The sequence below is a fragment of the Schistocerca gregaria genome, chromosome 4 (genome assembly GCF_023897955.1).
Source record: "Schistocerca gregaria isolate iqSchGreg1 chromosome 4, iqSchGreg1.2, whole genome shotgun sequence".
In the NCBI taxonomy this organism is placed as follows: Eukaryota; Metazoa; Arthropoda; class Insecta; order Orthoptera; family Acrididae; genus Schistocerca; species Schistocerca gregaria.
The window spans coordinates 772,775,403-772,800,348 of record NC_064923.1 but is presented as its reverse complement, the minus strand read 5'-3'; the positions used below and the strand labels follow the sequence as shown (position 1 = coordinate 772,800,348).

Here is a 24,946-nt window from a genome sequence, read left to right as displayed (position 1 = left end):
ACAATGCCTTTTTTTAAAAAAAATAGATGACATACACAAGCAGACACTCACACAAATGCAACACATGACCACAGTCTCTGGCAGCTGGAGCCAGACTGTGATCAGCGGGGCATTATGGGAGAGGCAATCGGGTGGGGGTAAGGAAGAAGCTGAGGAAATGAGGGGGAGGGTTAGCAGGATAGGGATGGGGGACAAAAATGTGGTGCTGGGAGCATGCAGGGACAAGATGGAGAGTGGGGCAGCTAAGTGAAGTCAAGAGCTAGATGGAGGGTGGGGACAGAAAAAGAGAAAAGTAAATGTGTTGGTGGAATAGAGGGCTGTGTAGTGCTGGAATGAGAACAAGGAAGGGGGCTAGATGGATAAGGACAATGATTAACAAAGGTTGAGGCCAGGAGGGTTACAGGAATGCAGGGTAAATTGCAGGGAGACTTCCCACCTGCGCAATTCAGAAAATCTGGTGTTGGTGGGAAGGATCCAGGTAGCACAGGCTGTGAAGCAATCACTGAAATGAAGGGCATGCTCAGCAAGAGGGTGGTCCAGTCATTTCTTGGCCACAGTTAGTGGTAATTCGTGCAGGCAGGCAGCCTATTGTTGATCATACCCACGTAAAATGCATCATTGCAAAACATGATCAGAGGATAAAATAAATCAAACTAAATCACATTCACGAGTTGTCAAGGAAAAACAACTTACTTTCTTTTAAGCACACCTTTACTGACTTTTAGATACTTTAATTCCATGAGCATATTATCAAATAATTTTGTAGCAATTTACTGGAAAAGGTAAGGTCTGTCTATAGAGAAATGTGATTGGCATTTATTACACATGTCCTTTAATTTCTTCCAGACACAATCACATGACATCCTTCTAATTATGACTGGTTTGAGCAATACATTGGCTTTCTTGCCTTCTTCACAAACTGCAATGGAAGGACAAAAAGTCCACATCCAAATCTTGAAAGTTTTGCCACTTTTATACAGAAATGACACAGTAAAATTGAAAATATTAGCAATTTATACCTATGAAACCTAGGCCCCATATGGTGAACAAGGTGTTCAGAATATGCACAAACCACAAATCATTAACAGGGAATTATCTGGGCAAACCAACTGGTGCTTAATTTCTCTCTTCTTTGCCTCAGATGCCACACATACCCTACATGATGGTGCACAATCTGACTAATCTTTAAATGTAAAAATACTAAAAATCAAAAATCATTTTTTACAATCTGTCTCCAGATTAGTTTCTACTAGGCTTTAAATTATGACTTTTATGACCTTTAAGTAATTTACAATTGTCTTTATGGTACAAAATAAATTCAGACGGTATTATTCATTTTTTTTTTGTTCTCTGGTTGAGTGTGATAATGCACACTGTGCACACTCTGTTCACCACATGCTGCCTACAACTTGCATACAAGCCACTTATATTTTTGAATTTACTTTACATCAACTATGTACAGAATTATGAGAATTTTAAACATTTTAATCAAAAATATATTCTGTGATTTTCATAGAATAAATAAAAGGAAGAGTATGTAATTTTAATTCATTCACACACCCTGTTATATGAAAATTACAATAAAGGAGAACCGTTACTGATTTCAGAGATGCTGCCATCAATTGTCTATAGAACGGAATAGTTAAAGAAATCTATTTAATATCTTGTCTTTGTTTATTTGTTTGCTTACTTGCTTTAGGACGCTTTCTGCAGATACAGTTATACAACTAACATAGGTTATAGCCCTATCTTTGGTGTCTGTAATAAAAGTATTATTTCAACAATAAAAGATTTATTTTATTTTACAGTATCTTCAGTGGTCACTGTAACAATGTGGTTTTCCTTACAAATCTGTTTACATATTTTAACTTACTACTGTTACCATGTTGACCGCCTTGTGGCTGCAGACAGCCACAGCAGATCCTCATGTCTAATGCAATGTGCCTGGCCCGGCAGTGAAATGTCCATCACTCAGCGGATGCCAGTTGACATGTTAACGAGTATGAAATCACTACTACTACAGACAACTTTTCTGTTTCCTAAATCATTCCGAACATTCTTCTACACATAGGCATTCAATTTTTAGTACATTGCACTTACTTATATGGAATGTATTTTCATATTAGTGCTGTGTGTATCCAATTCCTGCTCATGCACTTTGTTTTTCTGTCACCATTTACCAAAATTTAATTCCCAGAGTCAAAATATTCTGATAATTTACATGAAGAATGACTAACAATGTACTTTTTATCAATCTCTGTTTATTTCCAATCTGATGTCAACAGGTGACCTGTTACAGATCTTTCTACCAGAATGTATAAGTACATTCTGAACTCTAAAAAAGGATACGTAGAAAATGTTTTTTCCTCCAATGCTGTGGAGAAGAATTTCTCCATTCAGCCAGACTCACTCATAATTAACCAAAAATTCCATACCAGTGGGTGGGTGGGTTGGTTGGAGGTTAAGGGACTAACCAGTAAGGTTATCAGTCCTTCCACCCAGGAATAGAAGTCCTTAAAGTATGTGTTCTGACAATACAAGTATGTAGAGGCATTGAAGGCAATAATGATGCCACAGCTGAGAAAGAATTTATGGAGAAATATATCGACTGGACTGGTAGGTAAGTCAGAGCAGACAAGGACTTCCCCAGGGCTCATACAATCGTGACCCACCCTGCATCCGACCCTCGCCTGCTTCGTGAAGGATGAAGACAGTTCCAGAGCAAAGAATGCCATAAAGTTCACAGATTCACACCAGTAAAACTGAGAAGGCTAAAAATGAATTAGACATCAATTCGACCATCAGTAATAAAAACAAGAGGGATGAAGTGTTTTGGGAGTGCCACAGGTGTGTACAGAATGGCTCATGGAAGACCACAGAACACGACGAGATGGGCCAGGTCGCACCACCCCTCCGTAAAAGGTGGACACCTCATCCGAATGGCACTGCGGAACAGATCTGCATCCTCCTATGCTCTGACGCAACAGTGGAACACATCATATACTATCAGAGGTGACAGTCAATCGCCATTTATTATGGCACGGGTTATGTGCGTGTTGTCCACTTCTCCACATACCTTTGGTGAATGTGCAGAAACATGCTAGAAGGCAACGGTGTATGAAATGACGTCACTGGCAATGGCAATGGCATCAGACATTGTTTCTGAATGAATCCAGGTTCTGTTTGTTTGAAAAGATGGCCACATTTTGATTCATTGCAGACAGGGGGAGCGGCATCACTGTGACTCTATTCAGACAGCTCAACACGCCAACTGAAGACCTTATGGTGTGGGGTTCTATTGGGTACAAGCACAAATCACAGCTGGTGCATGTCCAGGGTACAATAAGTCCCTTTTGCAGGTCAGCACAACTAGAGTGCAAGAAGAGCAGAACTGAGTTTTCTTTGGTGAAATTATATATGCACTGGTGGCACCTCAATTTGTTATCCATCAAGATACCTAGGGATTTCGTACATGTGTATGCCATTTTTATTTGTTTGGAAACTCTTAATATCAGTTCGTTTTAAAGTTAGGATGTTTGTTGTAAATCAGCTGTAAGCTTGTTTCACTGTTCCCTGAGTGTGTATGGTACGAACAAGTCTGGCTGCTTTATCAATATACTTCCTGCACCAGCAAACATCACAGCTTTTGATGGCTTTTTTAATGTCTTTGTATAGCTGATTATGCATACATAAGCTGTTTCTAAACCCTGATACTACCAACTATGTTTGTATAGTAAGGGCCTGAACTTTAAAAATTTAGCAGATCAACAACACAATTTTTTTCAGTTCAGTTTCCCAGTAGATTTAACCTAATCATCTACCTTAAATTAAGCTCACTTCCTCATACAAGATGTTTTAACCCTAGATGTTACCCTCCCTTTCTCTTGGTCTTTACTGTAATTTTCACCTGCTGTACAACAAAAATGGCTTCATAGTGTTGTAGAATACCTCTATTCAAATTTTCCAGCAGATTCTTTATAATAATATCAATTCTCATAACACTCAACACATGGGGAATGTGACCACAAGATCACCACCACCACCACCACCACCATCATCATCAATGCAGTGTTTTGTATTCAGTTCCCTCAGAGGCAAAGAACATACTGCAACAGTTATGCATAAATATTTGTGAAAGATTGCTGGTGATCACATGGCTGGAAAAGTCGTTCATTCATCATAAATCAATTTATGGACTTTCTGCAATTTCAGCGAGATAAATCACATTTTGTGCTTGACAGTATGTCATCATGAGTATGCCCGATCTCAGAACCATGCAGTTTCAGTTGTGAGAATTCCAACCACAATGTCCAGTTGCACAGCTCATTCAGTAACTCAAATACAAATCAGAGTGATTATCAGAATGATTATTGATTTTAGGGAGCATCTGAAAAGTGCTATTTATGCTAATCTAGTTCCTTGCAGAGACTTCTTATGCACGCATATCCGAAAGAACATTGCATCGAACTATACAGACTGCCCGATGGAAATCATACGATTTGTACGCGAGTGCTACAGTGTGTAGACATTAGAACATACAAAATGTTTGGATCAGGCCTGGAGACGCACAGAAGGCCAAGGTGGTTAAGACAACTGTTCATGTAAGTGGGAAATCTGGGTTTGAGTCCCAGTACGGCACAAATTTTCACATTACTAGTACATCTATAGCTGTTATGCAACTGTATTTGCAGTTTGTGAATGCATTTAATAATTTAATATGGCTGTTAATCATCAGCAGCATCTGTTCCTTCGGACATGTATGCACATCTGAAGGGATGTTACATCAAACTTTACAGAAACTGAAAAATAGAGAACTGCCCTACTGTGTTTCATGCCACAGTAAGGCAATCTGATGAGCAAAAGAATGTTTCTTCCTGTGTGGTAATCATATGATTTGTATGTGAGCACTAAAGGATGTAGACATTAGAACACATGGAAGTTTGGGTTGGGCCTGGAGGTGTGCTCAGTTGGCCAAAGCAGTTAAAGTTACCATTAGCATAAAGTGGTATGAGGAGAGGTATCAACATTGGTTGGTGAGGTCCGGCACAAAGTCAGTGTTCCTAAACATCCCAAAGGTATTCTGTAGGATTCAAATCCTCTCTGATGGCTCCATCCATGTCTGTCCACATTAATCCCACCAAAATAGTACCTGCACTACAATGGCTGCCATCCATTCCATGCCAAGAAATCCCTCCTAGACAGCTTAACTACCCATGGATGATGTAGGTGCAGTGACAAGAATTCCCCTGCCCAATATTCTGAAGGTCTCACAACGGCATTTACCGACAGACACTATCAACCATATCTAGTCAGCAAAGAGATTTTCCATGCCATACCCCCACATATCCACCAATTCTCCCACAAACCCCAAGGAAGTGGCCCATTGTCACCCAACACCACTCCAGAGTGGACCAACTGAACCACGTCCTTCATCTGGGCTCTGATTATCTATCATCATGCCCTTAAATAAGCCACTTCCTACCCACAGTCCTCCTCAACCCTCCTAAAAAATCATTGCCCATCCAATCTCCACAATATCCTTGTCCATCCCTATGTCACTTGCAATCACAAACTCTTGCCACAAGAATCGTACCCCTGTGGAACGTCTCGGTGCAAGACCCACATGCAAGACCTGTCCAATTCACGAACACAGTAATTCCCATTCCAGTCCTGTGACAGATTTATACTACACTGCCAGAGACCAGGTCACTTGAGAAAGAAGCCACATCATATACCAGCTCTGCCACAATCACTGCTCGGCTTTTTATATTGGTATGATTACTAACCAGCTGTCCACCAAGATGAATGCCCACTGCCAAATTGTGACCAAAAGCAAAGTGGATCACACTGTGACAAAGCATGCAGCTAAACATAACATGGTGGATTCCAATAGCTGCTTCACAATATGGGGCATCTGGATCGTCCACTCCACAACCAGCTTTTCTGAACTGCGCAAATGGGAGTTACTCTGACAACACATACTCTGCTACTGAAATTGTCCCAGCCTCAACTTACAGTAACCTGCTGTCACCACACCCTCCACACAACAGTTTCCAACCACCCTCCAACTAAAACACAAAAGTTTCCAACCCCTCTCCTACTATCTCCCAATTTATGTCCACCCATCCTCATTGTGCACTGCTATCTGCCAATGCACCCAGCGGACCTCTCCCCTTCTCCTCTCCTCTCCTTTTCTGCTTCCCAGTTCCACCCTCGCCATCCTCCACGGTCTCCCATCATTATCCCTGGCAGCCTCATATTGACACCTACAGGCAGCGTCGACTCCTCGCCACCTACCCATTCCTGCTACCCCTGCCACACTCTAGACTGCCACTTCTGCGCGATACAATACGGCTGCTTGCTGACCAGAGTGAGAGGTTAGGTGTGCATGAGGTGCACTTGCTTGTGTGAATGTGTTTTTTTTTCTTCTTTTTTTCTGAAGAAGGGTTTGGTCAAAAGCTCCATAAGTAACACTCTTTTCATTGTGCCTGTGTGCAACTCAATGTGTCATCTTTATAGTTAGTAGCAATCTATCCTTTTTATAATACAGCATAACTTCTACATTTACACCGTGTGTTGCTGATATCTGATAGGTTTTATTAATAATTATTCACAGATTATTGTAAGGAAGAGACATCAAACAATTGCTTAAGCATATTATTAATAACTGCACACTGAAATAAATGCTATATGCTTAAGAATCTAATACAATTATTTGTAAAGTCTGAGTTCTTCCTGAGGATGATACATTTTATCATTATGAAAAGATTACTATTTGGCCAAATGTGGAAACCATTTGGCCTGAGGATGACCAAGTTTTTTCCCACACCATTTCATTTTGTGAATGTGTTTTCTATGAGGTAAAACACACAGGAGGCTGACCCACAAGGCAGTCTCAAGATAAGATTGGCAGGTGTGTTTGTCATTTCCATTTTGTGAACATCTTTTATGTCAAATGAGGTACACTGCAGACACACTGGACTGTGAAAGAAGCTAGTTAGCAGTGTTTGAGTGGGGTCATGTATTGGTGCACTCATCAAGATTTCAAATATTTGTGCCAACACTGGTACAATGCATGGAAGAAGATAATAATTAACACTTAGGCCTACAGCAAAGCAGATTTTTGTTAACAAAATCTGTTATAAAATGTGCTTTTGGTTCAATATCTTGACAGTTAATTAGCACTTCTACAATCATTAGTCATCTCATGTGAATTGTATCTGCGAATGCAAGACTTTTCAAAGTCAAAATATTGTGTTACAATATTCACACCATTTTATGTTTCAAGAACGCTTGTCAAAAGGTAGACATTATGGTAGTTTTTGTCTATATAATTATTACAAGACATTAAGAATCTGTGAAAGCATTTTTGCATCAAATTCTCAGTTGCACTGCTTTTGGAAAGACAACTTACAGACAATTTATTTCATTAGTCATATAGGCCTACAGCATAGCAGATTTTTGTTAACAAAATCTGTTATAAAATGTGCTTTTGGTTCAATATCTTGACAGTTAATTCTAAAAAGTTTACCATCTTATTTCAAGTAGCTCTCATTACTTTGGCTAAACCCTATCTTAAAATTGCACTAATGGCCATTAAAATTGCTACGCCAAGAAGAAATGTAGATGATAAACGGGTATTCATTGGACAAATATATTATACTAGAACTGACATGTGATTACATTTTCACGCAATCCGAGTGCATAGATCCTGAGAAATCAGTACCCAGAGCAACCACCTCTCGTCTTAATTACGGCCTTGAGTCAAACAGAGCTTGGATGTCATGTACAGGTACAGCTGCCCATGCAGCTTCAACATGATACCACAGTTCATCAAGAGTAGTGACTGGCATATTTTGACGAGCAAGTTGTTCGGCCACCATTAACCAGACGTTTTCAATTGGTGAGAAATCTGGAGAATGTGCTGACCAGGGCAGCAGTCAAACATATTCTGTATCCATAAAGGCTCGTACAGGACCTGCAACATGCAGTCGTGCATTATCTTGCTAAAATGCAGGGTTTCACAGGGATTGAATGAAGTGTAAAGCCACGGGTTGTAACACATCTGAAATGTAACGTCCACTGTTCCAAGTGCCGTCAAACAAGAGGTAACTGAGACGTGTAACCAATGGCACCCCAAACCATCACGCCAGGTGATACGCCAGTATGTCGATGATGAACACATGCTTCCAATGTGATTTCACCGCGATGTCGCCAAACACAAATGCAACCATCAAGATGCTGTAAACAGAACATGGATTCATTAAAAAAAATGATGTTTTGCCATTCGTGCACCCAGGTTCGTCGTTGAGTACACCATCGCAGACGCTCCTGTCTGTGATGCAGCGTCAAGGGTAACCGCAGCCATGGTCCTCGAGCTGACAGTCCATGCTGCTGCAAACGTCATCGAACTGTTTGTGCAGATGGTTGTTGTCTGGCAAACGTCCCCATCTGTTGACTCAGGGATCGAGACGTGGCTGCACGATCCGTTACAGCCATGCAGATAAGATGCATGTCATCTCGACTGCTAGTGATACAAGGCCGTTGGGATTCAGCACGGTGTTCCGTATTATCTTCCTGAACCCACCGATTCCATATTCTGCTAACAGTCATTGGATCTCGACCAAAGCGAGCAGCATTGTCGTGATACAATAAACCGCAATTGCGATAGGCTACAATCCGACATTTACCAAAGTCAGAAATGTGATGGGATGCATTTCTCCTCCTGACATGAGGCATCACAACAACATTTCACCAGGCAACGCCAGTTAACTACTGTTTGTGTATGAGAAATCGGTTGGAAACTCTCCTCACGTCAGCACATTGTAGGTGTTGCCACCGGCGCCAACCATGTGTGAAAGCTCTGAAAAGCTAATCATTTGCATATCACAGCATCTTATTCCTGTTGGTTAAATTTTGCATCTGTAGCACGACATCTTCGTGGTACAGCAATTTTAATGGACAGTAGTGTACTATTTACTATGTGGAAGAGTAACAGTAGCGAAAGCAGTGTTTGTGTGGTTTATTAAAGCAAGAGTGTGGAGACACACTTTATAGGGTCACTTTGTAACAGTACTCGGTTAAATTTAGTTTGAATTCACAATTACTAAAACTCTCAAGATTACAGTAACTTCATTCTAATGACTACTGCTAACTTCATTCCTGCTCTGCAAAGTTCATAAAGCAATGTTTGAGAAGGATGATAGCATAATTGACATTCAGTCAGGTAGAAACATTGTTAACATTAGGGTCATTCCATGTCAAAGGGACCAGGAGTCCCCACTCAGCCATCTCAAAATCTAACAAAATTTGGTATGAAGGGTCTATATGGTCTTGGATGGTTACATAGCAAATGTCAGTCCAATATCTTCAGTGGTTGAAAATATTGGGGTCTTAAAGAGAGACTACTCATCTCCATGTCACATACAAAGGTACAAATGTGTGAAGTTTGCTAGGGTTTTTTTATCAGTTCTAGAAAGCATTTGGTCATTTGCTTTAATATACATGGACACCTTTCTATGCTGAATCACACCATGGCAAAAATTTTGGTTTTAGCCACACCTAAATACCTCTAACATGGCTAAAAAGTTTGTCACGCTATTCTGAGAGCCAAGGTGTGACTGACTACTGCTACTTTTCATATGAATCAGTCACACCAAAACTTAAGAGGGTTATTCATACCTGTAGTGTCTATATATGGATCAAATTTAATTAACATCGGATGCTTAGATGAAAAGATATGCATCTGCACCAAGTTGGCCAAAATTTTCTACATGCAAATTTTAGGGTATTTTTGAGGAGCAATATCTCAACTGTATCTTGTTCAATCCTCTCTTTCTCTCTCTCTCTCTCTCTCTCTCTCTCTCTCTCTCTCTCTCTCTCTCTCTCTCCTTTTTTTTCCACAGCTGGAAAGAGCATGTTTTAAGTTGTCAGAGCTATAATGTTTAATTTCTGGATCTTGTATTTTGATGAGTAAGAATACACTTCACTTCAAAAGTTCTTATTTCAGCGCTTCGAGAAGACTGAAAAGTGAAATATTTTGCTCATTAAGTCCCATAATTAATTTGTTTTATTCCAGGACATAAATCAGTTTCAAATATTAGCTTAACATACACCATAAAAATAAGTATAATACAACACACAAAATTTGCAAAACAAAAATACTGAAAAGTCAGTTCCAGTTTTGGTTAAACAGATCTACAATTTTGTCAAGGACAGATTATGGATAACTGTTATTGTCTTCCTGATTATGATGGTGATGATGATGATGCTTTTGAAGTCATGAAAACATGTTGCTCAGGAATCCAGCAGGTGTCTTTAGCAGTTGACGAGTGGAAGGAACGAGCAGAACTGTGTGAGTGCATAAAGCTGATAAGGACATCTTGTTGTTCATGTGAAACTTCACACTCATTTCCAACACACTAAAAATTGCCATACATACATGCAACATATTGTCCTGCTTGTAAACTTGAAATTGAGATTGCTGCAATTTCTTCATCTGCTTCGAAGCATTTACTGTGAATGCTGTAGCATCATTGGAAACTCTGCTTACTCTGAACTCATTACAACTAATTGGCTTAAATTAATGATTTTTTTCTTGTTCCAGATATTTTATGTCCCATGGCAAACTTTGTTTCTTGATTAGGGTGAATTTTTTCAATTTCTTCTTTTGCTTCATAAAAACTTTATGCCTGGAATACTATCATCACAGAATTTGCACAAATCATATGGAGTCAATATTTGGTAATCTAAGGGCCTCTGCAGACTAGCAAGGGCTGCAAGTCTTTTTGCTGTTCCCCTGATGCCAACACAAGGTGATTTGCCATGGTTTGTTCCAAAAAAATTCCGTTCAGCAGTGATGTCAAAATCCTTTTCGTGCACACATAAATCAATGAAATTTTTGAAATTCTTATACTGAGCAGTTGAACCTTCACTAAAGAAATAAATGTTTTTAATGTTTTCAATATTTGTCTTTAAATATGCTGTTAACTTTATTTGAGAGGCATGAATAGCAGTGGTATCATGATGGAGACAGTTGCTGATCACACAAATGCTAATACTCTGGCATTAATTGCACCCAAAATTGACAGCAAATGGATGTAATGTGGTCTGACTATTCTTCCAATGAAATCCTTGCACAGCATCTTGAACAAATAATGAATAATTCTCAGCAAAATCCATCACTATAATTAATTCATTTTTTGCAAGATTTCTTTTTAGCTGCCTAAGGTATAAACTTTGGTGTTTTTTGACACAAGCTGATGGCTTCTTAACCCATGATTTTCAGAATCAGTGCCTGCATGAAATCTTCAACAGTTCTTTGACATGTCTCTAATGTGTGTCTGTCAGTATGGACCCACTGCTTGTATTCCATTGTTTCTACACGGTCACAGTCTTTAAAAGAAAAGCCTCTAGTTGCATTTTTCCTGGACATTCCTCACAATGCTGCAGCATACAATCTTTTGAGTCCAAACTGCATACCGTTTTTTTCATCAAATCCTTGTAGTCATCTTGGATGGATATTACTGAAGCCATCATTAGTTTGACATTTTGATGAATTGCACATACACATACTGAATGTAATCCAGAAGCACCAACTGTAATACACCATTTTAGCCTGAGATCACAAAATTTGGAGAAGCTCAGTAGATTTCCGTATTGCTTAAACAAGCAATGAACATTTCTTTCAGGTTACAAAGGAGCAGCAGGCATTCCTGCTTGTGAATCTTTTCCCCATTTATTCTTACTGCAACACAGATGTTGCCAAAATCCTGTCTTCCACCAGCAGCTGTGGCAATTACCTTATTAATGCTGCCTTGGGCTTTCAGAAAATTGCACTTTATATGTCCCATTGAATCCCTTTTGCTGATCCGTTGAAGCTCTAATGGTGACGAAGTATTAGCAGTCAAGCAAACATCAACAACATCCATGTCTTCAGTGGATGATGATGCTTGCTTATCCTGGTGGGATGATTCTTTTTGGGCCACTTCATGTCTTCGTTTGGTACAAATTTTCTGACCAGGTATAAAAACTTCATCAACCAGTAACTTCAACCATATCAGACACTGCAAAGGTTAAGGGTGTTACAGGCTTCTTGATTAATCAAGCCCAGACTTATGTCATAGAAGCTCCTTGTCAATTGATGACATTTCCTTAACTGACTGTAGTTGACTTCTACCATAATAGAATGGTGATGAGTTATGACAGTCAGCTCCATCTGATCCACCAAAGTAGCAGGATGCAAGGGTCTCTTCGTTTTGTTTTATACAATAGCTTATTAACCTATAACAAGCAATTTTGAAAGCATGTGAATGCTGGTTTGAAGCATATCAGATTCAGACTTGTTTGTATATAAAATATACAAATTAGTGTATCAAACATGTTGTTTTAGTGCTTACCTGCAGCTACAACAATGATTATTGATTATTCAAATATTCAGTACTCAACAATACAGCCTGACACTGTGAAAACTGCCAATAATGAAAGCAATAACAGAAAGTGCTGATTCAGCAATGTATCACTGCTGAGAGAGCCTTAAGAAAATATTGCTGCTTTATAATGCTGATGGAAACTCAAGTGATAACGCATTTATGCACCACCATGTATTGTAGGGTTAAAACGGTCTAAAGCAACATAGTGTTCCATTATGATGATCTAGATTTTATAATCTTAAGCGCATTTTCTGAGTTTTTATGATATCTATATTCTGCAATGTAAAATAATCTTACTGGCATAATTACATTCTCCTAACCACAGCCAAATTTTATACTATCAAAACACACTACAATTACATAATTTTTGATTTACAACTCCAAATTCTATTAATTTTTTGTATTTCTCGACCATCCATTTTCCCTACTTTGATAGGTATTCTTACTCAACAATATGCAAGACCTAGAAATTAAACAAGCATGCTCTTTCCAGTAGGATTTAACAAGACACAGTTAAGATACTGCCCCCCAAAAATACCTTAAAACTTGCACTTGGAAAATTTCGGCTACACCTGCAGAGGCATATCTTTTCATCCAGGCATCCAATATCAGTTAAATTTGATCCCCAAATAGGCATCATCAGTAGGAATCACCCTATGAAGCTTTGGTGTGACTGGTTCATATGAAAAGTAACAGTGGTCGGTCACACCTTGGCTCTCAGAACAGCGTTACGAGTTTTTTAGCCACTTTAGAGCCTTGTATCTATATTTAGGTGTGGCTAAAATGCTAATTTATGCCATGGTGTGATTCAGCATATAAAGGTATCTATGTACATTATAGAAAATGACCAAATGTTTTTTAGAACTTCTAAAAAAGCCGAGCAAATTTTGCAGATTTGCATCTTTGAATGTGATGCGAAGATAAGTAGGTCTCTATAAAAGCAACTAACAATTCAACCACTGAAGACAGTGGACTGAAATGTAGTATACAACCATCCAAGACCATATAGAACCTTCACACCCAATTTCATTATATTTGGAGACGGTCGAATGGGGACATTTTTTAAATTTGGCCCCTTTGACGTGGAATAACCCATTAGTAAAAGTGTTACATTTATTCTAAAATAGTGTTCAAGGAGTTAAACCCATTGCTTTTATTTAAGAGTCCAAAGTTGGACACTAAGGAAGAAAGCCTAAGCTGTGGCAAGGTCAAGCAGCTAACAAGCACGATCAGACTTGTAATAAGAGAATGCTATATTTATGAACAGAATACAGGGTGTAAAGCTGTTATATTTTGTTAATGGCTGTAGAGGATTAAAGTTCCCTTTCATTTTTAATTATGCTGATAGAAGTTCATACTTATAAATGTGCCTTACTGTTCTTATCATCTTTAACTATGTAATATTCCTCTTGGACAGGGTCTGGTAAGCCCATTTCAACAAATACACAACTGATTATGACACTCCTACCAGTTCTGTTAAGAAATGTAGGATGTGGACCAAGTCCAGAAAAGTAGTGAACCAGCCCCCCAAACTTAATCCAAATGTATTACTTGAAGCAACTCATTGATATAACACAGAAACAGAAAAATTCTGTTCCCTGTGGTTGAGAAATTCCACCTCTGTTGCCATCATGTAAATATCACGTTTTTATTCCTATTGGATTTATTTCCGGTTCTCCAACAATTCTGATAATTTTCCATACTGTTTTTGCTTTAGCATCAGATTACAGTTCTTTTCTTCTTACTTGGAAATCTAAATGATATAAAACAACTAATACAGTAGAGATTTCTGTAGGTATAGTTCTAAAAGCTCCAGAAAGCATAACAGTATTACTCACTGTATTGACCTCACTGTGGCAGTATAACAACTTGACAGCCTAAACAATGCCATTCATTATAGTTTACTGATGTAGTTACACGGAATCATGGTATGACACAATTAAAGCACAGTAAACAAAACCTTCTTTGTGGTATATTAATAATTTTTATTCATGATACAACTGCCTTTTGAAATACAGAGATTTTGAAATGTGACATTAATGTGAATGCTGGAGATTAGATGGATAGACCAGGTAACTAATGAATCAGATCAGGAAGGAAAGAAACATACGGTAAATGTTGACTAAAAGAAGACATAGTTGATAGAGCACACCTAAATGAATAGCTAATTTGGTAATGGAGGAAAGTGTGGGTGATAAAAGTTGTAGAGGAAGATCAAGGCTTGACTACTGCAAACAGATTCTGATCAATGCAGTGTGCAGTAATTCTGGATATGACAAGATTCTTGCATAGGCTAGACTAGCGAGGAGAGTTGCATCAAGCCACTTTCAGATTGAATCCACAACATTCTCTATGGGTCTTGAATGTCCAGCATTCATCCGCTTACTCACCTAAATCTCTATTGACTGTTGTTGTTGTTGCTGCTGCTGCTGCTGCTGTTGTTGTGGTCTTGGTCCAAAGTGATTTGACACAGTTCTCCATGCTACTGTATCCCGCACAAGCCTCTACATCTCCAAATAACTACTGCAACATATGACCTTCTGATTTTTTTTAATGTATTCATTTCCTGGTCTCCTCCATGATTTTTATCTTAAACACTTCCTTCCAGTACCAAACTGGTGATCCTTTGAATGTGTCCTAACAAATTATCCCTCCCTTTAGTCAGGTTGAGCCACAAATTTCTTTTCTCCCCAATTCTATTCATTATCTCCTCATTAATTATGTGATCTACCCATCTAATACTCAGCATTCTTCTGTAGCACCACATTTCAAAATCCTCTATTCTCTTCTAGTTGTAACTATCATCCATGTTTCACTTCCACACACAGCTACACTCCATTTGAATATTTTCAGGAAAGACTTTCCAACACTTAAATCTACATTCGATGTTAACAAATTTCTCTTCTTCAAAAACACTTTTGTTGCCATTGCCAGTCTTCATTTTATATCCTCTCTACTTTGGCCATCATCAATTATTTTACTGCCTAAATAGCAAACCTCATCTACCACTTTAAATGTTTCATTTCCTAATTCAATTTCCTCAGCACCACTCGATTTAATTTGACTACATTCAATTATTGCTCTTTTGCTTTTGTTGTTCATCTTATATCCTAAATTCAAGACACTGTACATTCTGTTCAACTGCTCTTCCAAATCCTTTGCTGTCTGACAGAATTGCAGTGTCATTCGAAAACCGGATCTCTGGCGAAGGCCTTGTTGGCCAAAAGCTCATTTACTGACAACTTTTTGTTGTGCCTATCTGTGACTCAGCATATCCACTATATGATGAGTAGCAACTATCCTTTTCATAATAATAATAATAATAGTAGTAATAATAATAAAACAATTTGATTACATCAGTGCTCAGTATGGTGCTTTAGAATTACATCCGATAAACTGCAATTTAAATAACTATAACTTTTGAAAATCATTCATCCAAAAATTTGAGAATCGTGTGATTAATTACTATAACAACAACAAAGTCTCACAATTTTGCCATTTTCATTGTAAACACAATGTAAAACTGAGGCATGCACCCACATCAGTATGTCACTAAGCAGTATGATTATGCACACAGGTTTGCAGACTATGGTTATGTAAGTGTCTAAATGGGTTGAATGCTGTTTCAGGCAGTTCCACCTTTGTTTAGGAAGTAAGCTTCTCATATTGTTTTTCTTAGGGCATGGTCCTTCCCCTGTATTTCCTTGATCAACTTCCTGTGGTTTGCTGATTTTCTACCTGTAGACCCACAATCCACGTCAGATTTGTTGTGGCCAGCACATACAGCCAGCCTATTTACCCAGCTGGAACATTACCTGTCAGGCAAAAGGCCCATTCCATGGACAGGCCCTGAATGTTATCTCTGAAATTTGGAGATTTTTATGCAAAAATAGAAGTGTTTCTACTAATTTTTTGTACAGGTGTATGATCTCTCTCTCTCTCTCTCTCTCTCTCTCTCTCTCTCCATCTCTTCCCCCCCCCCCCCCTTTCCGTCAACTCTATATAATCCTACCTTGGATCTGTGCATGGCCACATTGTTACTATGACATGTGTCACACATTACAAACAGCAGAAGACTTGCAGCTTACATGACAAGTTTGAGGCTGGTGCAAGATAGACAGCTAAAAATAAAAGATCACACCTACTCAAGTTCTCTTAACCCTTTTTTTCTCCTCCTACTCACTCAATGCTTCTTCCCCATTCACTCTTTAGCATAACATGTCAATTCTGCAGAATAACATGCTCCACTTCTAACTGCTCATGCTCATGAAAAATATGTGTGGGAACCTAAACATTTCCAGAATGAGATTTTCACTCTGCAGCGGAGTGTGCACTGATATGAAACTTCCTGGCAGATTAAAACCGTCTGCCCGACCGAGACTCAAACTCGGGACCTTTGCCTTTCGTGGGCAAGTGCTCTGCCATCTGAGCTACTGAAGCACGACTCACGCCCGGCCCTCACAGCTTTACTTCTGCCAGTATCTCATCTCCTACCTTCCAAACTTTACAGAAGCTGCAAACCTTGCAGAACTAGCACTCCTGAAAGAAAGGATACAGCGGAGACATGGCTTAGCCACAGCCTGGGGGATGTTTCCAGAATGAGATTTTCACTCTGCAGTGGAGTGTGCTCTGATATGAAACTTCCTGGCAGATTAAAACTGTATGCCCGACCGAGACTCGAACTCAGGACCTTTGCCTTTCGCGGGCAAGTGCTCTACCATCTGAGAAGGTAGGAGATGAGATACTGGCAGAAGTAAAGCTGTCAGGGCCGGGCGTGAGTCGTGCTTCGGTACCTCAGATGGTAGAGCACTTGCCTGCGAAAGGCAAAGGTCCTGAGTTCAAGTCTCGGTAGGGCACAGAGTTTTAATCTGCCAGGAAGTTTCAACCTAAACATTGTTTAGATAGTTTGTTAAGTGTGGAACATATCACTATGTGCACTCTGGTTGCCAGCACTACACTTTGTTTTCCATTTTTCTTCTTGTACGTGCAGATGGGTGCTAAAGATGTCGGCTCATATACTGAAAACCCTAATACATTTACACGAACTGAAAATTACTTTTTAGGGCATATGTGTTGACCATACTGCAGGAAATAATTAGACATTCATATACAGCAAAAACTCATTTCAGTCATATTTGCATGGAGACATGGATTTGCCTGCAAGTACTTCATATTATATCAGTATAAAGAGATGAGGTGTTCCTTCATTGACTGACAAATTAACTGCATCAGACTTAACCTGTGTAAGCTTTAATAGTATTCTGCTACGGAGAGTTTTTTTATTATTGATACCGAGTACTTAATTCATACTAAACGCTGTTCCTCTTTCTTAAGGTATGGCTTCACTCGTATCACATACATGTAGCTTTTGTTTCACAGCCTGATACACAAGACACAATGAATGGTTAAAACTTGTAGACATTACTGAACAAAAGAAGTCTTGTAATGGGCATTCCCCCTCAAACAAAATGATAAACTTTTTTATTCCATTTTTCAAAATGTGAAGAGAAATTTAGCTGCTTCCTTAAAAAAGATGTTCCAGTGTGACATCAGTATTATGACAATCTGGTAGTGGGCGGCAGAGTGGGAAGAGGGGGGATTGAAATTCACACTTCTTAAAATGTTATTTTAACACTTTTCTGAGGATTTTAAATGTGTGAGTACAACAGTTGTACTGTTAAAAAAAAGTTCTATCATACCAATACCAAATCCCACCCATGAACAAGGGACCTTGCCAATGGTTGGGAGGCTAGCACGCCTCAGCAATACAGACCATAGGTGCAACCGCAATGGAGGGCTGTTGAGAGGCCAGACAAATGTGTGGTTCCTGAACAGGGGCACCAGCCTTTTCAGTAGTTGCATGGGCAACAGTCAGGATGACTGACTGATCTGGTCTTGTAACACTAACCAAATCGGCCTTGCCTTTTCAGTAGTTGCATGGGCAACAGTCAGGATGACTGACTGATCTGGTCTTGTAACACTAACCAAATCGACCTTGCTGTGCTGGTACTGCGAACGGCTGAAAGCAAGGGGAAACTACAGCCGTAATTTTTCCCGAGGGCATGGAGCTTTACTGTATGGATAAATGAAGGTAGCGTCCTCTTGGGTAAAATATTCCGGAGGTAAAAAAGTCCCCCATTCGCATCTCTGGGCAGGGGCTCCTCAAGAGGACGTCGTTATCAGAAGAATGAAAACCGGTGTTCTATGAATCAGTGAGTGGAATGTCAGATCCCTTAATTGGGCAAGTAGGTTAGAAAATTTAAAAAGGGAAATGGATAGGTTAAAGTTAGATATAGTGGGACTAAGTGAATTTCGGTGGAAAGAGGAACAAGACGTTTGGTCAGGTGAATACAGGGTTATAAATACAAAATCAAATACGGGTAATGCGGGAGTAGGTTTAATAATGAATAAAAAAATTGGAATGTGGATAAGCTACTACAAACATATAGTGAATGCATTATTGTGGCCAAGATAGACACAACGTCCTCACCTACTACAGTAGTACAAGTTTATATGCCAACTACCTCCACAAATGACTAAGAGATTGATGAAATGTGTGATGAGATAAAAGAAATTATTCAGATAGTGGAGGGAGACGAAAATTTAATAGTCATGGGGGACTGGTTTTCGATAGTAGGAAAAGGAAGAGAAGGAAAAGTAGTAGGTGAATATAGATTAGGGAGTAAGAAATGAAAGAGGAAATCGTCTGGTAGAATTTTGCACAGAGCATAACTTAATCATAGCTAACACTTGGTTCAAGAATGATAAAAGAAGGTTGCATACATGGAAAAAGCCTGGAGATACTAGAAGGCATCAGATAGATTATATGATGGTAAGACAGAGATTTAGGAACCAGGTTTTAAATTATAAGACATTTCTAGGGGCTGATGTGGACTCTGACCAGAATCTAACGGTTATGAACTGTAGATTAAAACTGAAGAAACTGCAAAAAGGTGGGAATTTAAGGAGATTGGACCTTGATTAACTGACATAACCAGACAATGTAGAGAGTTTCGGCGAAAGGAATGGGGGAAAGAAATACAGTAGAAGAAGAATGGGTAGCTTTGAGGGATGAAATAGTAAAGGCAGCAGGGGCTCAAGTAGGTAAAAAGACGAGGGCTAGTAGAAATCCTTTGGTAACAAAAGATATATTGAATTTAATTTATGAAAGGAGAAAATATAAAAATACAGTAAATGAAGCAGGCAAAAACGAATACAAGTGTGCCAAAAATGAGATCGAACGGAAGTGCAAAGTGGCTAAGAAGGGATGGCTAGAGGACAGATGTAAGGATGTAGAGGCATATCTCACTAGGGGAAAGATACATACCGCCTACAGAAAAATTAAAGAGATCTTTGGAGAAAAGAGAAACACTTGTAAGAATATCAAGAGCTCAGATGGAAACCCAGTTCTCAACAAAGAAGGGAAAGCAGAAAGATGGAAGGAGTATATAGGGGGTCTATACAAGGGCGATGTACTTGAGGACAATATTATGGAAATGGAAGAGAATGTAGATGAAGATGAAATGGGAGATATGATACTGCGTGAAGAGTTTGACAGAGCACTGAAAGACCCAAGTCGAAACAAGGCCCCAGGAGTAGACAACATTCCATTAGAACCACTGACAGCCTCGGAGAGCCAGCCCTGACAAAAATCTACCATCTGGTGAGCAAGATGTATGAGAAAGGCGAAATACCCTCAGATGTCAAGAAGAATATAATAATTCCAATCCCAAAGAAAGCAGGTGTTGACAGATGTGAAAATTACCGAACTATCAGTTTAATAAGTCACAGGTGCAAAATAGTAACGCGAGTTCTTTACAGACGAATGGAAAAACTGGTAGAAGCCGACCTCAGGGAAGATCAGTTTGGATTCCTTAGAAATATTGGAACACATGAGGCAATACTGACCTTATGACTTATCTTAGAAGGAAAGGCAAACCTATGTTTCTAGCATTTGTAAACTTAGAGAAAGCTTTTGACAATGTTGATTTGAATACTCTCTTTCAAATTCTGAAGGTGGCGGGGGTAAAATACAGGGAGCGAAAGGCTATTTACAATTTGTACAGAAACCAGATGGCAGTTATAAGAGTCGAGGGGCATGAAAGGGAAGCAGTGGTTGGGAAGGGAGTGAGACAGGGTTGTAGCCTCTCTCCGATGTTATTCAATTTGTATATTGAGCAAGCAGTAAAGGAAACAAAAGAAAAATTTAAAGTAGGTATTAAAATCCATGGAGAAGAAATAAAAACTTTGAGGTTCATCGATGATGTAATTCTGTCAGAGACAACAAAGTACTTGGAAGAGCAGTTGAACGCAATGGACAGTGTCTTGAAAGGAAGATATAAGATGAACATCAACAAAAGCAAAACGTGGATAATGGAATGTAGTCGAATTAAGTCGGGTGATGCTAGGCAATTAGATTAGGAAATGAGACACTTAAAGTAGTAAAGGAGTTTTGCTATCTGGGGAGCAAACTAACTGATGATGGTCGAAGTAGAGAGGATATAAAATGTAGATTGGCAATGCCAAGGATAGCGTTTCTGTAGAAGAGAAATTTGTTAACATCGAGTATAGATTTAAGTGTCATGAAGTCATTTCTGAAAGTATTTGTATGGAGTGTAGCCATGTATGGAAGTGAAACATGGACAATAAATAGTTTGGACAAGAAGAGAATAGAAGATTTTGAAATGTGGTGCTACAGAAGAACGCTGAAGATTAAATGGGTAGATCACATAACTAATGAGGAGGTACTGAATAGAATTGGAGACAAGAGGAGTTTGTGGCACAACCTGACTAGTAGAAAGGGATCGGTTGGTAAGACATGTTCTGAGGCATCAAGGGATCACCAATTTAGTATTGGAGGGCAGTGTGGAGGGTAAAAATCATAGAGGGAGACCAAGAGATGAATACACTAAGCAGATTCAGAAGGATGTAGGATGCAATAGATCTATATGTAGAAGCTTGCACAGGACAGAGTAGCATGGAGGGCTGCATCAAACCAGTCTCAGGACTGAAGACCACAGCAACAACAACAACAACATACCAAATCTCAAAATCTTGGGCTTTTGCAATCACAAATCAAGCATTGGCTATCTTAATAGCTCAATCAACGAAGAAGAAAAAAGGTGAGACAGGAGGGAAAAATTGTGTAGTCACAAATTTTTGTATTGCGGTAGTAACACAAACAACAAATTAAAAATCATGGCCAGTTGGGTGTGAGAATGGGTGTGGTGCATTTAAAGATCATTTGCTTTTGCTTTTCTTGGATAACTCAATATCTGCAGCTTCTAGTAAAAGTACTACCCAGTACAAAATTAAACCACTTTAAAGGCCCCATTCATTTTCTCTCAATGCCTAACAGTTTCCACATTGCAATGGTTGGAAAAAATCAAACATTGTTAACAATAGTGTTTTAATAGCACAAAATTAATGTTATTGTTAAATGAAGCAAGTTAAGAACAAGTATTAGATGTGCATACGACAGCTAAGTTTGGTAGAACTCTATTGAGGAATAAATTGTGTACCAGGGGCATAATACAGTGGAGATAGGTTGAGGGGTAGATACCTGAGGGAAGATAGGTCACTGTATTGTGGTCATGCACTTTCCTCCTCCATAGTTCGGCAAACCAAACAGCACAAGAAGCAATGACAGTGTTTCACAAAGTTATACCAACTCTTCTGCAATACTTCATATGAATCACTAGCAATACAGTAGGCACACACACCTGTGAGGGGGAAGTACGGGTATGGGGTGGGAGGATCAGGCGAGGTGGCGGGGGGGGGGGGGGGGGGAGGGGGGGGGTATTTTCCACACAGTACATTAACACTAAGTGGAATACAGATACAAGTTACTAATAATACTAACTCAAGAAACACACATTGGCAGATTCTATGCAAATCTCTGCACACTGTTGTACACAGCTAGAGGGCTCTTGATTCTTAGTCATCCCGTATGGTAGTTGCAGTGTTTTTCCATGACTGGCAAAAGCTCGTACCATGACTGCTGCTCTGTTTGCATTTTACAGACTGACTCTATCTCCCCAGCATTTCCTGTCTAGTTTAATTGTGTGAATAGGCAAAATACTTTCACTGAGTGAGCGTTTATATACTAGAGTTATTTTTACTTTGTTAACTGAGCTTTTATAGATGCCTATAAACACTGGCTAAAAAGTAAGAAATTTGCACATTACGTCCGTGACCTACGTAGTGTTGGCAGATTGGAAAATGCAGCACCCCTTACTGCTGTCTACCGTTGACAGCATATTGTAAAGCCATAACCATGCCATAGTCTCCTGGTGGCAAATTAATAAATGATCAGAAAATTATTGCACTTCTCTCACCAGTAATTGTGTTATGAGTAGACTGCATAAATCTCTTCCATTCATGCACTGAGTGGAGCCTTTTACCACACATTCACACTACATCTTGCAACATGGGGGTGAATATGTCTGATAGGAATTGGACTGATGATTTTCAAGTATAGAGCAGTAAGCTGCTGTAAAACACTGCTTAACTGATGTTGAAATATCCACAACACCCACTGACCTGTTGCAGTGGTAGTCAATTTAAACCACTGGGCTGCTTCAGGCAGTGGGAGAGCTAAGGCAGGGGTCATGCATTTGATTCCACTCGTGGCGTGAAAAGCATTCCAGATGTTGACTGGAGGCAATGAATCAAACATTGTCGAATACATATTGGTAGAATGTTACACTTGGCACAGGCTCTTCAGTGTGCTAGACAGCTGACTGCTTCAGCTGTTGAGTTCTTTTACACAAAATTTCACTTAGGCTAACTCAAATAAATGCTCAATAAATTGAAAATAATCTCACTGTATAAACATGGGCCCAGTGAAGTTATTTCGTCTACGCAGGAGAAATGGATAGGAAATGCTGAGAAAGTACAGTTTGTCTGTAAACTAAAAAGGAAGCAGTACTCATAGTGGGGAGACACTGCCTTTCTCAGAACACTACAGCTGCCATACAGTATGACTAAAAATCAATTTCCCCTCTAACAGTATAGAACAGTGTGCAGAGATTTGTGTAGATTGTGTCCACATGTGTTAGTAATTCATATCTGTATCCCACACAGTGTCAACAGACATTGTGGAAAATAAATGGCCCCAACTCCTCAGGCTGTGTCTGTGCACTACATCATCACCAGTGTTTCTTAAGGCACACTGTGACACCCTAAAATTGCTTTTTGTGACATAATGTGGTAGAAAGAGTGGGGAACTGCCAGCTAACTCTTCAGTTTGCAAGTTTTCAAAGGAGGAACTGCATGAGCAAAATCCAAAAAACCTATCTTCCCTCAAGCTTCTATCCTCCGCTCCACTCCCTCCAGCCCACAATTTATCCCTTAATACGCCTGTATTGCATGTTGATGTGGTTCACACATTTGGCATTTGTTCTTAAATTCCTCGGGCACGTATATCTCGAATCATTTCACAAAGGGTCTAATGAGGAAGTAATTAATCTTTATTTAAAAAATAAAGAAATAAAAGAAAAATCACTGATCCATAGCGCAGCCCAATGTCTCGGTTACGTTGTAAGGTGATAATGTGGTTCCGAGTTGGCGAAGCCAACGAATGTGAAAGCAGAAAGTCTGGCAGTGGTAACTTGTTCTTTGCACAAAATATGCATACGGATGCTGCTTACATACGTTTTATTTTTTCGATAACACTGAACAAATGATCTTTAACGAAATATACGACATGAAATCGTATGAAAAGCAAAGAAAACTAAACACAGCAATACAAGTTAATATTCACCCTCTTGCCTGTTTTCTGTCTTCAGGTCTATGCCTCTAACTTCACATCCTAATTTTATTGGTTTCAATTCATAAAATTTACCCATTTTCCCAAATATTCGAGAAAAATTCATAAAAATTCCGTACTAATACCAACAGCCAACCAAATTTGACAGTCATCTGTTAAGGCCCGTCCACACGCAACGATCTGTCTGCGCACATAACATTTGCGCAGACAGATCGTTGCGTGTGTACAGAAGATTTGCACCAACATGAGGTGTGTGCAAACCTGGAAGTTGGAGGTTTGAGCGAAACCTCACAAATCTATGGATTCAAACCACATCTGCGCAGACAAGTTGGAGCGTGTGGACAGTAGATCGCCGCAAACCTGGCGCGAAACAGCTGTTTCCTCAGTCTAGTGTTTGTATTTGTGCGCACATGGTATTAAAATGGCCGATACTAGTCAGTGTTCTCGAGAGTTTGTAAGTGAATTCATTGAAATATATAGAAACCACCCATGTTTGTGGAAGATTAAAAGTAAAGAATATTGTGGCCGAGACGAAAAGACAGCAGTCTACAATGCTCTAATTGAAAAATTGCGGACGGTTGATGTCTCGGCAAACAGAGAAACGGTAATCAAAAATAAAAAAAAATAGTTGCGAACTGGCGAAATTAATTGCGGATGGATGTCGAAACTTATAATTATCTCTTAAAGCTTGTAACCTCTCATATTATGAGAAAAAATACTTGTATGAGAAGGACAATTTGCCCTC

The 24,946-nt window shown here is 39.3% G+C and overlaps 1 protein-coding gene across 2 annotated transcripts in view; it reads right to left on the bottom strand.

The window, feature by feature from the left end:
- LOC126267326 (uncharacterized) overlaps positions 1–24,373 on the bottom strand; it is a 138,099-nt gene extending 113,726 nt beyond the window's left edge. For both annotated transcript variants that reach the window (XM_049972428.1, XM_049972429.1), the window contains exon 1: positions 24,196–24,373. In XM_049972428.1, coding sequence (XP_049828385.1) covers positions 24,196–24,307 — 112 coding nt within the window. In that variant the 5' untranslated portion in view covers positions 24,308–24,373. The remainder of the gene's footprint in view (positions 1–24,195) is intronic.
- Positions 24,374–24,946: the final 573 nt, after the last annotated feature.